Consider the following 13,303-nt stretch of genomic DNA (forward strand, 5'->3'; position numbering starts at 1 on the left):
CTAAAGTAACATAACATCTCATCCGGCATTTCACCTTATGAGCCAATATGTCACAATAGAACTTTAGCCAATTTCCAGCAGATTAAAATTAATTCACATTTTACGGGCTTCATACCAAGATTATTTCCAGCATGATTTAGGTCTCACAGTTTAGACTCAGACTTTAAGGCCAGAAGGGACCATCATGATCATCTAGTCTGACCTCCTGCACACCACAGGCCACAGAAGCTCACCCACCTAGTCCTGTAATATACCCATAACCTCTGGCTGAGATACTGAAGTTCTCAAATCATGATTAAGAGTTCAAGTTATAGAGAATCCACTATTTACTTTAGTTTAAACCTGCAAGTTACCTGTGCCCCATGCTGCAGAGGAAGGAGAAAAAACCCAAGGTCTCTGCCAATATGACCTTGGGGAAAATTCCTTCCTGACCCCGAATATGGTGATTATTGAACCCTGAGCATTTCAGCAAGACCCATCAGCCAGACACCTATGAAATATTTCTCTGTAGTAACTCAGAGCTCTCCCCATCTCGCGTCCCATCACCAGCTATTGGGGATATTTGCTACTAGCAGTCCCAGATCGGCTACCTGCCACTGTAGGCAATCTCATCATATCATCCCCTCCATAAACTTATCAAACTCAAACATGAAGCCAGTTAGGTTTTTGGCACCCTCTGCTCCCCTTGGAAAGTTGTTCCAGAACTTTACTCCTCTGATGTTTAGAAATCAATACGTTGATAGCCAGTTTATATCCATTTGTTCTTGCATCCACATTAACACTTAACTCCTCTCCCTCCCTAATATTTGTCCCTCTGATGTATTTATAGAGAGCAATTATATCTCCCCTCAGTCTTCTTTTGGTTAGGGTAAACAAGCCAAACTCTCCAAGTTTGTTAATGAAGTTATGCTAAAAAAGAATCTAACACAGAGGTGGGCAGTGCCACATCCAGCCCGCGGGACCCTCCTGCCTGGCACGTGAGGCTAGCCCCCAGCCCCTCCCCCGCTGTTCCCCCTCCCCCACAGCCTCAGCTCACTGCACCGCTGGCTCTGAGCTGCGTGGTGGCGTGGCTGGCTCCAGCCAGGCGGTGCGGCTGCCTGTCCTGGTGCTCTGGGTGGCGCGGCTGTAGCGCCGCCAGCCACCGGTGCTCCAGGCGGCACGGTAAGGGGGCAGGGAGGGTTGGATAGAGAGCAGGGGAGTTCACGGTGGTGGTTGGGGGCGAGGGATTGAATGGGGGCAGGGATCCTGGGGGGGAAGTCAGGAATGAGAGGAGGGGTTGTATGGGGCAGTGGGAGGCAGTCAGGGTCAGGGGTTCCAGGGGCAGTCAGGGGACAGGGAGGGATGGATGGGGCAGGGAAAATGGGATGGGGGGGTGGGGACCAGGCCACGTCTGGCTGTTCGGGGAGGCACAGCCACCCCCAACTGGCCCTCCATACAATTTTGGAAACCCAATGTGGCCCTCAGGCCAAAAAGTTTGCCAGCCCCGATCTAACATTCTAGTAACATGAAACAACTCTTAGTGCTTACCTTCTGATCTGAGTTATCTTGAAGCAACAGGCCAAAATAGTCCTTTTCCAGTAAATTGAGCTGTTCGCACACCTTGTCAAATAGTACCTGGCCTTTAGCTCTTTTCTGAAAAATTTAAAAAAACCCACAAATGGCTGGTTAGCTTAATGAAAGTAATTATAGTTACACAATTCTAGTTAGGAAGATTCTAAATATACTGTACCTGTATAAACTGAATATTGAAAAAAAAATTATATTTCCTAACAGTTTATTACCTCTTATTCAGAATCTTAGACTGCTATAAATATTTCAAAAACATTGATAAAAAATTGAAAACAGTTTTCGCTTCTAAAAATTTCACCTTGAAAGCTTCGCAGACAAGATTATCAAAAATAGTCACTTAAAAATGGGTGCTATACATAGTAATAAAACTGAACTTGTTTTCATTTAACACACTTAACAACCAATTCCTGAAAGAGGTGTGTTCAGAAATAATGGTAGATTTCAAGGCTACGGTATAGAGTATCATAGTAAGAGTTCAAACAGCAGTGCTCTTATTCTTTTATCAGAAAGAGTTTCAATCTGTACATATGAAAACATTCACAAACTGAGAATAGGTTATTTTCTGCCATTCAAAAGGTACTATTCAACGTGATCCTGAATAGGCAAAATGATTAGGATTGCCCCAATCTTAGCGGTTTTTCAATCTTGCTGTGCTGTTGTCACATCATACCATGATACAATTATGTCTCATGCTGTACCTCTTTACCAACATCTGCTTTCACTTACTCAACCCAGAGAAAGTTTGAAGACTCTCTTTGCAAACTAGTAATTTAAGAACTTTTTTTTTTACTTCACTACCTTAAATTCAGCAAATGGGGTAGAAATGCAATAGGTCAGCAGAGCAAAACAGTACTTTGCCTAGCTGAGCTGCATTTATGTTTTTTAAACTAACCAAAGGCTGCTTGATATTCAACCAGAAGTTCCCCATGGTCTGTGGGGACAATATCTAGGGACGGCCCTGAACCCAATTGGCTTTTAGATGCTAAAGCCTTTAGGTGTCTTAATTGCCTTACATTATGCATGTGACTATGTAGTTAACCATAAGATCAAAGATGTGAGACACTGCAGGAAACTAATATCATCTACATTGTCTCAGCTTACCTCTCTCTCTCTCTTATAATGGCAGACCGGGTAATTGCTATGTAAATGAATGTAACTAGTTTACCTGTGTGCATAGGAAATAGAAGATTAACTTCAAAGCAAAAGTCCACAAATTATATGCATTGCCTATTCTTCCTGGGAGGAAAGCCCTAATTTAACCTCTGTGAGGAGGTTTGTCAGCCTGCTGGAGAGCTATAAATACTGGACCTTGGGCATGATCCTTTTATCTCTAGTCTTCTGAACTTTAAACAGGGAAAGTTTAAGATAGGGAACTGAGATCTTCTGAGTAGTTATTTAGAATACCCTGGAAAATGCAAGGAAAGACTTTATATCTAATCTGCCTTTGGGTTCTAACCTGTTGGAATAACTCTAAAGTGAAGTCACTTGCATGTATAGGATTCCTTAACCATTCAAAAGACTCTCTTCTTGTGTTTTATTAATAAATCTTTAGTAAGTTTGCATAAGATTGCAAATTTTATAGATAGATTATGTTGATCTGAGAGTAAGTGTGTGATCTTTTCGGATTGGTAAAATTTTAAGTAGGGTTACTGAAAACCCTATTCACCAATCACTATATTAGACTGTTTCAGAGTAGCAGCTGTGTTAGTCTGTATTCGCAAAAAGAAAAAGGAGTACTTATGGCTCCTTAGAGACTAACAGCTATAGCTCACGAAAGCTTGTGCTCAAATAAAATTTGTTAGTCTCTAAGGTGCCACAAGGACTCCTTTTCTTTATATTAGACTTGCCTGCTTAGATGAGAGCCAAGGACTGGAATGGCTAAAGGGACTGGGTTTGGCTTCCTGTTAACCAGCGTGGTAATACAGAAGCTCTTTTGATACTGGTTCGGTTACTATCATAGATCAAACCACCAGTTTTGGGGGATTGCATGCCCTATTTCTTGCAGTCTGCCCAGAGTGTGGGATTCTTAGCAAGGGCCACTGAGACACCCAGTCACACACGTATAATTGAAGCCAGGTCACCATCCACTAACATGGATGACAGTTACACTTTCTACCATCTCCAGTTAGGAAGGCTACTTGGGGATGCCACTGTCAGTGAGGAATCTAGAAGTATTCCTAAATTAGGGACTAACTGACTGAGTATATACCTTCAATCAAAAGAGGTTGCACCATAGCTGCAAATTCCTCAAATATTTTCCTCTGGCCACCAGCATAACCTGTGTCTTCCTCGGGTTCATCTTCAATCACCTATTCTTCATCCATGAGCTGATCTCATCCAAGCACTCACTCATCTTAATAGCAGTGGTATTGTTTTGTATAGTGAAGAATAAGTAGAGTTGTGGGTGATCTCCATATTGCTGGCACTTGAATACCTGTCATCCTACCAGTTCACCTAAATGGCTGCATGTAGATGGTGAAAAGGACTGGAGAGAGAATCGATCCTTGTATGATTCTACAAGTGAAGAGTCTACTAGCTGAGGTACAGTTTCCCATTACTATTTTTCAGGCACATCCTCTGTCAGATGCGATGCTATGGAAATATGGACTATTAAAAGACTACAGTACTGAGCTATTACAGATGCAGTACGATCATGGAATATTCTAAGACTACAGCTTTAGTTTTATAAATATTATATGTACCTTTATGGGCTAGTTAGTAAAAATAAATTGAGTAAAGTAATTGAGTAAGGTAAAAATGTTTCCAGAAGGAACTAAACTCAATGGAGGGTAACTAACGCAAATTGCCCCAATATAGACACAATGCAAGTAACAAGCCCTCTTGAAGTTTTGCTTCAGGTTGGTACTAGCAGATTGGTGTGCCTTAGTTGGAAGGCCTTGGGAGAGAAAGGACTTGAAACTGTATAAAACAACAGCCCTGACATGGGAAGAGTTTCACAGATACCAGCCAAAAACTGACAGGCATGAGACTGTGTCCAACAGCATCAAGTCCTGTGAGAGGACTTCAAACACTTCAGATCTGCCAGGGTCTCCTTAAGGAAGATGGGTGACTCCTGGAAAGCCAGGCATGCATATAAGCTATTTATTATTTTCAGATAAATTATAATTTAAGAGAAAACGTGTCATTCACCCTAAGGAAAGAAGAACTGTAGGTGCTGAACTGAAGTCAGACCTGCTGACACAGTCACAGTGAATTGCAGCCTAAGACCCTGACCTGGAGGAAGCAGACTGCAGAATTCCACTTAGAAAAAGGTGATGACTGGAGGTCAGACCTAAGTAGGAATACTTGTGGCACCTTAGAGACTAACCAATTTATTTGAGCATAAGCTTTCGTGAGCTACAGATCACTAAGCTTATGCTCAAATAAACTGGTTAGTCGCTAAGGTGCCACAAGTACTCCTTTTCTTTTTGCGAATACAGACTAACATGGCTGTTACTCTGAGACCTAAGTAGGGTGCCCTTCAGACAGCCCCAAGAGGGTCAGAGGTGCATTTAACGCAGGAACTGTGATACATCATGCCACAAAGGACTTAAAAACATTTCAGTATTTTTCTGGATCCTTGCCACATGTGTTATGCAGGACAGTGATATCTAATAGTCAGTGCTGACTAGAGGTTCAGGAAAACAGATGAAAGTCCTCTGTCCATTGACAGCAGGAGAAGATCATCCTTCAGAGTCATTAAGGTGGTTTCCCTTCCCAGGTGACAAAACAAATCTCTGAACAGTTTAGCCTGTACAGAAATAATTTTTTTCAGTGGTTAAATGAAAATAAGAATTTAGATAATTTTATTAATTTCAAGATTTCTGTCAGATACTGTGTACACAGTAATCTGAGAATGTGTGTCATTTGACCAGACAGGCACTCCTAAAATAGTTTCTTTCCACAGAATCAAAATACTACAATCTGTGCAAATGACTACAGCTTTATCAGTTTTTCCCTATACCAGTGACTGGCAGTACAAACAAGGTACTTCCTTAAGCTTTTATAGTTGATAATTAAAAGCAGAGCTATGTTCTACTTGCTGGGTACCAGATTTTTGGCACAGGATTCGTTGCACTGGAGACAGCAGCAGACATGAGACAAAACAAAGAGGTTCAGACTAGTTTGCTTACAATATATAAACAGGGGTGGGGAGATTAGGCATTCAGCTTTTGGAAACTCTCTTTCAAAAGCTAAATACAATCTGTTGCTGGCACAACTGTACATGAGCGGCATGCAGCCTTACATTTTTTTAACTGAATCCTACATGCCTGTTCTGCTATTTGTGGCATTTATCAATGGAGCCAAAACATGGCATTTTTGGAGGCCTGGCAGTTTAAAGGAATTTTTGCATTTGCTTATCCTGCAGATTTCAGTAGACACCATACACCACTGCAATTCCACAGAAACGCCATCAGCTGTATATGTGTAGGCTCTTGTGACACTGAAGTTATTGTGTCTAGCAGACAGTGATAGAAAGCTCACAATATGTTCTCCTTGAGCTATGTATTTCACTATAGTTTTTGTACAATTACACTATACAAATACAAATGCCAATGAAAGAAAGGTATGCAGAGAACAAACAAAAATAGTGAAGGCATTGTTTTTGCCCCCCTCCCCAAGAAATCAAAGCATATTAATTCAGGACTGCATTGTTCAGTTGACATCAGGGACTTTAAACTTAGCTAGAGTAAAAACTTTAAAAAAGTACCCTACAAGTTTAAGATCCATTTTCAAATAGGACTTGAGACTTAGGTGCTGCTGAATTTTTTAGCCTTATCCTTAAAGACCGAGAGAACTATTTCCTCACCAATTTGAAGCAATAACTAATTTTCCTAGTTTATCCTCAAATTTACTTATTCAAGTATACTTTCTTCCAGATTGCATCCTCTCCAACATATACAACTGATTCTGACAAACATATTTAGAGGAGGGAGAAGGATCTCTTGTAAAATCTGTCAACGGTTCATAGTAGAGAGGTTTTTGAAGTGTCTTATCCTGCTTTATAAAGAACACAGAGGAAACAACGATAATCTCTGATCTTAACTGACAAAACTGTACTACATGTAAGTTGCATATCAAAAGAACTCCTCTTGGTTACTTCATAGAATATCAGGGTTGGAAGGGACCTCAGGAGGTCATCTAGTCCAACCCCTGCTCAAAGCAGGACCGATCCCTAATTAAATCATCCCAGCCAGGGCTTTGTCAAGCCTGACCTTAAAAACTTCTAAGGAAGGAGATTCCACCACCTCCCTAGGTAACGCATTCCAGTGTTTCACCACCCTCCTAGTGAAAAAGTTTTTCTTAATATCCAACCTAAATCTCCCCCACTGCAACTTGAGACCATTACTCCTTGTTCTGTCATCTGCTACCACTGAGAACAGTCTAGAGCCATCCTCTTTGGAACCTCCTTTCAGGTAGTTGAAAGCAGCTATCAAATCCCCCCTCATTCTTCTCTTCTGCAGACTAAACATCCCCAGTTCCCTCAGCCTCTCCTCATAACTCATGTGTTCCAGTGCCATAATCATTTTTGTTGCCCTCCGCTGGACTCTTCCCAATTTTTCCACATCCTTCTTGTAGCGTGGGGCCCAAAACTGGACACAGTACTCCAGATGAGGCCTCACCAGTGTCAAATAGAGGGGAACGATCAAGTCCCTCGATCTGCTGGCAATGCCCCTACTCACACATCCCAAAATGCCACTGGCCTTCTTGGCAACAAGGGCACACTGTTGACTCATATCCAGCTTCTCGTCCACTGTAACCCCTAGGTCCTTTTCTGCAGAACTGCTGCCAAGCCATTCGGTCCCTAGTCTGTAGCGGTGCATTGGATTCTTCCGTCTTAAGTGCAGAACTCTGCACTTGTCCTTGTTGAACCTCATCAGATTTCTTTTGGCCCAAACCTCCAATTTGTCTAGGTCCCTCTATATCCTATCCCTACCCTCCAGCGTATCTACCTCTCCTCCCAGTTTAGTGTCATCTGCAAACTTGCTGAGAGTGCAATCTACACCATCCTCCAGATCATTTATGAAGATATTGAACAAAACCAGCCCCAGGACCAACCCTTGGGGCACTCCGCTTGATACCGGCTGCCAACTAGACATGGAGCCATTGATCACTACCCGTTGAGCCCGACGATCTAGCCAGCTTTCTATCCACCTTATAGTCCATTCATCCAGCCCATACTTCCTTAACTTGCTGGCAAGAATACTGTGGGAGACAGTGTCAAAAGCTTTGCTAAAGTCAAGGAACAACACGTCCACTGCTTTCCCTTCATCCACAGAGCCAGTTATCTCGTCATAGAAGGCAATTCGATTAGTCAGGCATGACTTGCCCTTGGTGAATCCATGCTGACTGTTCCTGATCACTTTCCTCTCCTCTAAATGCTTCAGAATTGATTCCTTGAGGACCTGCTCCATGATTTTTCCAGGGACTGAGGTGAGGCTGACTAGCCTGTAGTTCCCCAGATCCTCCTCCTTCCCTTTTTTAAAGATGGGCACTACATTAGCCTTTTTCTAGTCATCTGGGACTTCCCCCGATCGCCATGAGTTTTCAAAGATAACGGCCAATGGCTCTGCAATCACATCTGCCAACTCCTTTAGCACTCTTGGATGCAACGCATCCGGCCCCATGGACTTGTGCTCATCCAGCTTTTCTAAAAGGTCCCAAACCACTTCTTTCTCCACTTTCTTTCTTTGCTGTGCTGCCCAGTGCAGTAGTCTGGGAGCTGACCTTCTTCGTGAAGACAGAGGCAAAAAAAGCATTACATACATTAGCTTTTTCCACATCCTTTGTCACTCTGTTGCTTCCCACATTCCGTAAGAGGCCCACACTTTCCTTGACCACCTTCTTGTTGCTAACATACCTGAAGAAACCCTTCTTGTTACTCTTAACATCTCTTGCTAACGGCAACTCCAAGTGTGATTTGGCCTTCCCGATTTCACTCCTGCATGCCTGAGCAATATTTTTATACTCTTCCCTGGTCCCAATCTTCCACTTCTTGTAAGCTTCTTTTTTGTGTTTAAGATCAGCAAGGATTTCACTGTTAAGCCAAGCTGGTCACCTGCCATATTTACTATTCTTTCTACACATCGGGATGGTTTGTCCCTGTAATCTCAATAAGGATTCTTTAAAATACAGCCAGCTCTCCTGGACTCCTTTCCCCCTCATGTTATTCTCCCAGGGGATCCTGCCCATCAGTTCCCTGAGGGAGTCAAAGTCTGCTTTTCTGAAGTCCAAGGTCTGTATTCTGCTGCTCTCCTTTCTTCTTTGTGTCAGGATCCTGATCTCGACCATCTCAGGTTCCCATCCACTTTTGCTTCCCCTACTAATTCCTCCCGGTTTGTGAGCAGCAGGTCAAGAAGAGCTCCTCTAGCACTTGCACCAGGAAATTGTCCCCTACACTTTCCAAAAACTTCCTGGATTGTCTGTGCACCGCCATATCGCTCTCCCAGCAGATATCCGGGTGACTGAAGTCTCCCATGAGAACCAGGGCGTGCAATCTAGTAACTTCTGCAAGTTGCCGGAAGAAAGCCTCATCCACCTCATCCCCCCGGTCCGGTTGTCTATAGTAGACTCCCACCACGACATCACCCTTGTTGCTCACACTTCTAAACTTAATCCAGAGACTCTCAGGTTTTTCTGCTGTTTCATACCGGAGCTCTGAGCAGTCATACTGATCTCTTACATATAGTGCAACTCCCCCACCTTTTCTGCCCTGCCTGTCCTTCCTGAACAGCTTATATCCATCCATGACAGTACTCCAATCACGGGAGTTATTCCACCAAGTCTCTGTTATTCCAATCACATCAAAATTCCTTGACTGTGCCAGGACTTCCAGTTCTCCCTGCTTGTTTCCCAGGCTTCGTGCATTTGTGTATATGCACTTGAGATAACCCGCTGATCGCCCTTCTCTCTCAGTATGAGGCAGGAGCCCTCCCCTCTCACGTGCTTCTGCTTCCTCCCGGTATCCCACTTCTGAGGACTTTGGTCTCCTTCCCCCGGTGAACCTAGTTTAAAGCCCTCCTCACTAGGTTAGCCAGCCTGCTTGCGAAGATGCTCTTCCCTCTCTTCGTTAGATGGAGCCCGTCTCTGCCTAGCACTCCTCCTTCTTGGAGCACCATCCCATGGTCAAATAATCCAAAGCCTTCTCTCCGACATCACCTGCGTAGCCATTCGTTTACTTCCACGATTCGAGGGTCTCTACCCAGGCCTTTTCCTTCCACGGGGAGGATGGACGAGACCACCACCTGCGCCTCAAACTCCTTTATCCTTCTTCCCAGAGCCATGTAGTCTGCAGTGATCCTCTCAAGGTCATTCTTGGCAGTATCATTGGTGCCCACGTGGAGAAGCAGGAAGGGGTAGCGATCCGAGGGCTTGATGAGTCTGGGCAGTCTCGTGAATCTTAGCTCCTGGCAAGCAGCAGACTTCTCAGTTTTCCCGGTCGGGGCAGCAGATAGATGACTCAGTCCCCCTGAGGAGAGAGTCCTCCACCATCACCACCCGCCTCCTTCTCTTGGGAGCGGTGGTGGTGGAACCCCCAACCCTAGGACAGTGCATCACATGCCATAGATAATTAAATCATGTGCATCATTTGCTAGTAGTATAACTTTTCACATCAGAGTAAAAAACTTTACATAGAAAATAGTACAATATGCTCTTCAATTAAATACGAGGCCCCACTTTGCTAGGCACTTTAAAAACAGTAGTAGACAGTCCCTGCCTCAAAGAGTTTACAGTCTAAATAGATAAGACAGAGGCAGGATGGGAGAAGGGATTTAACACAGAGTGACTATTGATGGCAACAACTGTTATGTTAGTTTCATGATTTTTTTTTTTTTTTTTTTTTTGGAGGGGAGTGAGTATTTAACAGGGGATAAGCTAAATGGAAAGAAAAGGGAAGGGGAGTGGGTGAAGGGGACAGGACAGAAGAGAAGAGAAGGGAGTCAGAGGGCAGGTGTGACATGAAGCTGAGGTGAACAGACTGTGATGGAAGGCAAGGGAGAGATTTGAAGAAAACAGCAAATCAGTATAGGGCAAAGAAAGTCCAAGTAAAAATTGTAGACAGTTTGCTGAATGTCACTGCTTTGGCTCCTTGTACTCCTACTGGCTCCTCTGCAGTTTTCCCCAAAAGTCACACTGCGGAGTGGGGGAAAAGAGGCACTCCCCAGATGCTAATGTTCCCAGAGTGGAGCGGTGTTGCTACCTTTGCCACTTATAACCTATTGTGAAGAGATTGCAATTAAGGGGTCCTGTATACTTTTGCTTGCATGAGTAGTCTATTCCTATGTAAGTAGACACAAAAGAATTCCTCATGAGTATTTAAAAATACTGGACTCAATCCAGCAAAGTGTACCAAATTTAACACTATTACAATTTTAGAAAATGTGGTATCCCACTAATAGAGCTGTGAAAATAACTTTATTTTGCTGTCCGTTCCAAAAAAGATTGTAAAAAAATTGTTTGGTCTGGGTAGAACCAAAACCAACATTTTTGAAATCAAAAGCATCAGAAAAATTTTCAAACAAAACATTTTGTTTCAGGTATTTTTAACAGAAAGCAAAGGAAATGAAGGTCTAGATTCATAAAATAGAGGAGGAAGTGTCCCTCTGATGTTTAGGTTACTGCATACTCAACTGGGATATGGGATACCCAGGTTCAAATCCCAGTGCTGGAGTACATCTCAAGTGAGCACAATACCCACCAGGCTATAGCATATTCTATGATAGGTTTCAGAGTTAACAGCCGTGTTAGTCTGTATTCGCAAAAAGAAAAGGAGTACTTGTGGCACCCTAGAGACTAACCAATTTATTTGAGCATAAGCTTTCGTGAGCTACAGCTCACTTCATCGGATGCATACCGTGGAAACTGCAGCAGACTTTATATATACACAGAGAATATGAAACAATACCTCCTCCCACCCTACTGTCCTGCTGGTAATAGCTTATCTAAAGTGATCATCAGGTGGGCCATTTCCAGCACAAATCCAGGTTTTCTCACCCTCCACCCCCCCACACAAATTCACTCTCCTGCTGGTGATAGCCCATCCAAAGTGACAACTCTTTACACAATGTGCATGACAATCAAGTTGGGCTATTTCCTGCACAAATCCAGGTTTTCTCAAATCCCCCCACCCCCATACACACACAAACTCACTCTCCTGCTGGTAATAGCTCATCCAAACTGACCACTCTCCAAGTTTAAATCCAAGTTAAACCAGAACATCTGGGGGGGGGGGGTAGGAAAAAACAAGAGGACACAGGCTACCTTGCATAATAACTTAGCCACTCCCAGTCTCTATTTAAGCCTAAATAAATAGTATCCAATTTGCAAATGAATTCCAATTCAGCAGTTTCTCGCTGGAGTCTGGATTTGAAGTTTTTTTGTTTTAAGATAGCGACCTTCATGTCTGTGATTGTGTGACCAGAGAGATTGAAGTGTTCTCCGACTGGTTTATGAATGTTATAATTCTTGACATCTGATTTGTGTCCATTTATTCTTTTACGTAGAGACTGTCCAGTTTGACCAATGTACATGGCAGAGGGGCATTGCTGGCACATGATGGCATATATCACATTGGTGGATGTGCAGGTGAACGAGCCTCTGATAGTGTGGCTGATGTTATTAGGCCCTGTGATGGTGTCCCCTGAATAGATATGTGGACACAATTGGCAACGGGCTTTGTTTCAAGGATAAGTTCCTGGGTTAGTGGTTCTGTTGTGTGGTATGTGGTTGTTGGTGAGTATTTGCTTCAGGTTGCGGGGCTGTCTGTAGGCAAGGACTGGCCTGTCTCCCAAGATTTGTGAGAGTGCTGGGTCATCCTTTAGGATAGGTTGTAGATCCTTAATAATGCGTTGGAGGGGTTTTAGTTGGGGGCTGAAGGTGACGGCTAGTGGCGTTCTGTTATTTTCTTTGTTAGGCCTGTCCTGTAGTAGGTAACTTCTGGGAACTCTTCTGGCTCTATCAATCTGTTTCTTTACTTCTGCAGGTGGGTATTGTAGTTGTAAGAAAGATAGATCTCTTTAAATCTCTCCAGTTGAAACTCCACTTTTGTATAAAATACTTGAATAACCATTGGGCCAAAGTGAGTGAGAGAGAGAATGATTCTATACAATTCATGAAATGTTTCAGTCAACCCAAATCTGCATTTTTTGGTGAAAAAAAAGTTTCAGCTGAAAAATTTCACTCAGCTCTACTGAACAGAGCAGTTACTTGTATTCGTACACCAGGCTCCAGATTTTACAACTCCAAGAATCAGATTTTCAAGGAAACAAACAAAAACCCACTTAGTGACTATTCAAAGGTTTCTGTTTTCCCAAGACTAAAGGTTTGGTTTTTTTCATTTTCCAGATCAGTGCAGTCTTATCACAAAATGAGGATCCAACTTTAAAGATAATGGCACCAACGTTATTCATGCCTTAAAACGCAACACATTCACAACATAGTCTGTTCTGTGGCATATTTTGAAAAATTATGATGTGCATTAAAAATGGTTACCCACCTTCTCATAACTGTTATTGTTTGAGATGTATTCCATACATCCATTACACTGTAGGTGTGTGAGTGTCCCATGCCCTGGTTCTGGAGCATTTTCCCTAGCAGTACCCACAGGAACAGCCCCGCCAACCATCAAGAGCCTCCTGCTCTAAAGCGAGGGTATAAAGGGTGGAGCTGCCCCACCTCTTCTTCATTTCCTTCACATCAGAAGCCTACAGTAGACTCTGATGTATCGGGAAAG

At 43.2% G+C, this 13,303-nt stretch overlaps 1 protein-coding gene across 21 annotated transcripts in view; it reads right to left on the bottom strand.

Annotated features, from left to right (window-relative positions):
• Positions 1–13,303, bottom strand: part of EPB41L2 (erythrocyte membrane protein band 4.1 like 2) — a 249,222-nt gene that overhangs the window by 92,940 nt on the left and 142,979 nt on the right. For all 21 annotated transcript variants that reach the window (XM_073337300.1, XM_073337316.1, XM_073337314.1 and 18 more), the window contains one exon: positions 1,528–1,632. In XM_073337300.1, coding sequence (XP_073193401.1) covers positions 1,528–1,632 — 105 coding nt within the window. The remainder of the gene's footprint in view (positions 1–1,527; positions 1,633–13,303) is intronic.

This window comes from Lepidochelys kempii, chromosome 3 (genome assembly GCF_965140265.1).
Source record: "Lepidochelys kempii isolate rLepKem1 chromosome 3, rLepKem1.hap2, whole genome shotgun sequence".
Taxonomy (NCBI): Eukaryota; Metazoa; Chordata; order Testudines; family Cheloniidae; genus Lepidochelys; species Lepidochelys kempii.